This window comes from Mandrillus leucophaeus, unplaced genomic scaffold (assembly GCF_000951045.1).
Source record: "Mandrillus leucophaeus isolate KB7577 unplaced genomic scaffold, Mleu.le_1.0 Scaffold1022, whole genome shotgun sequence".
NCBI classification, from domain to species: domain Eukaryota; kingdom Metazoa; phylum Chordata; class Mammalia; order Primates; family Cercopithecidae; genus Mandrillus; species Mandrillus leucophaeus.
Window position 1 is genome coordinate 303,195 of NW_012098344.1, and position 595 is coordinate 303,789.

Consider the following 595-nt stretch of genomic DNA (forward strand, 5'->3'; position numbering starts at 1 on the left):
AGCCTCCCTCACCGTCCAGCTGGGGATCTCATTGCTTCATTTTCTGTCCTCCACCACGATGGGGTCAGCTGCCATCCTCGCCCTCCTCCTGGCTGTTCTCCAAGGTCAGTTCTGCCCAGGGGTTGAGGTCACAGAAAAGAATGGGGAGAAAGGAGCCCCAATTCAAATTTTGTATCTCCCCCACAGGAGTCTGCGCCGAGGTGCAGCTGGTGCAGTCTGGAGCAGAGGTGAAAAGGCCCGGGGAATCTCTGAGGATCTCCTGTAAGACTTCTGGATACAGCTTTACCAGCAACTGGATCAGCTGGGTGCGCCAGATGCCTGGGAAAGGCCTGGAGTGGATGGGGATGATTGATCCCAGTGATTCTGATACCAGATACAGCCCGTCCTTCCAAGGCCAGGTCACCATCTCAGCCGACAAGTCCATCAGCACCACCTACCTGCAGTGGAGCAGCCTGAAGGCCTCGGACTCCGCCACGTATTACTGTGCGAAAGTCACAGTGAGAGAAACCAGCACTGAGCCCATCTAAAACCCTCCACAACGCAGGTGCTGAATGAGCTGCCAGAGACTCCCTCCCCAGGGACCTCTCTATTCATC

The 595-nt window shown here is 56.1% G+C and overlaps 1 gene segment (V, D, J or C); it reads left to right on the forward strand.

Annotated features, from left to right (window-relative positions):
- On the forward strand, nucleotides 1–527 carry LOC105537269. The segment is given in 2 exon segments: nucleotides 1–104; nucleotides 187–527. Coding segments are annotated over 2 exon segments (387 nt in total).
- The last annotated feature ends 68 nt before the right edge of the window (nucleotides 528–595 follow it).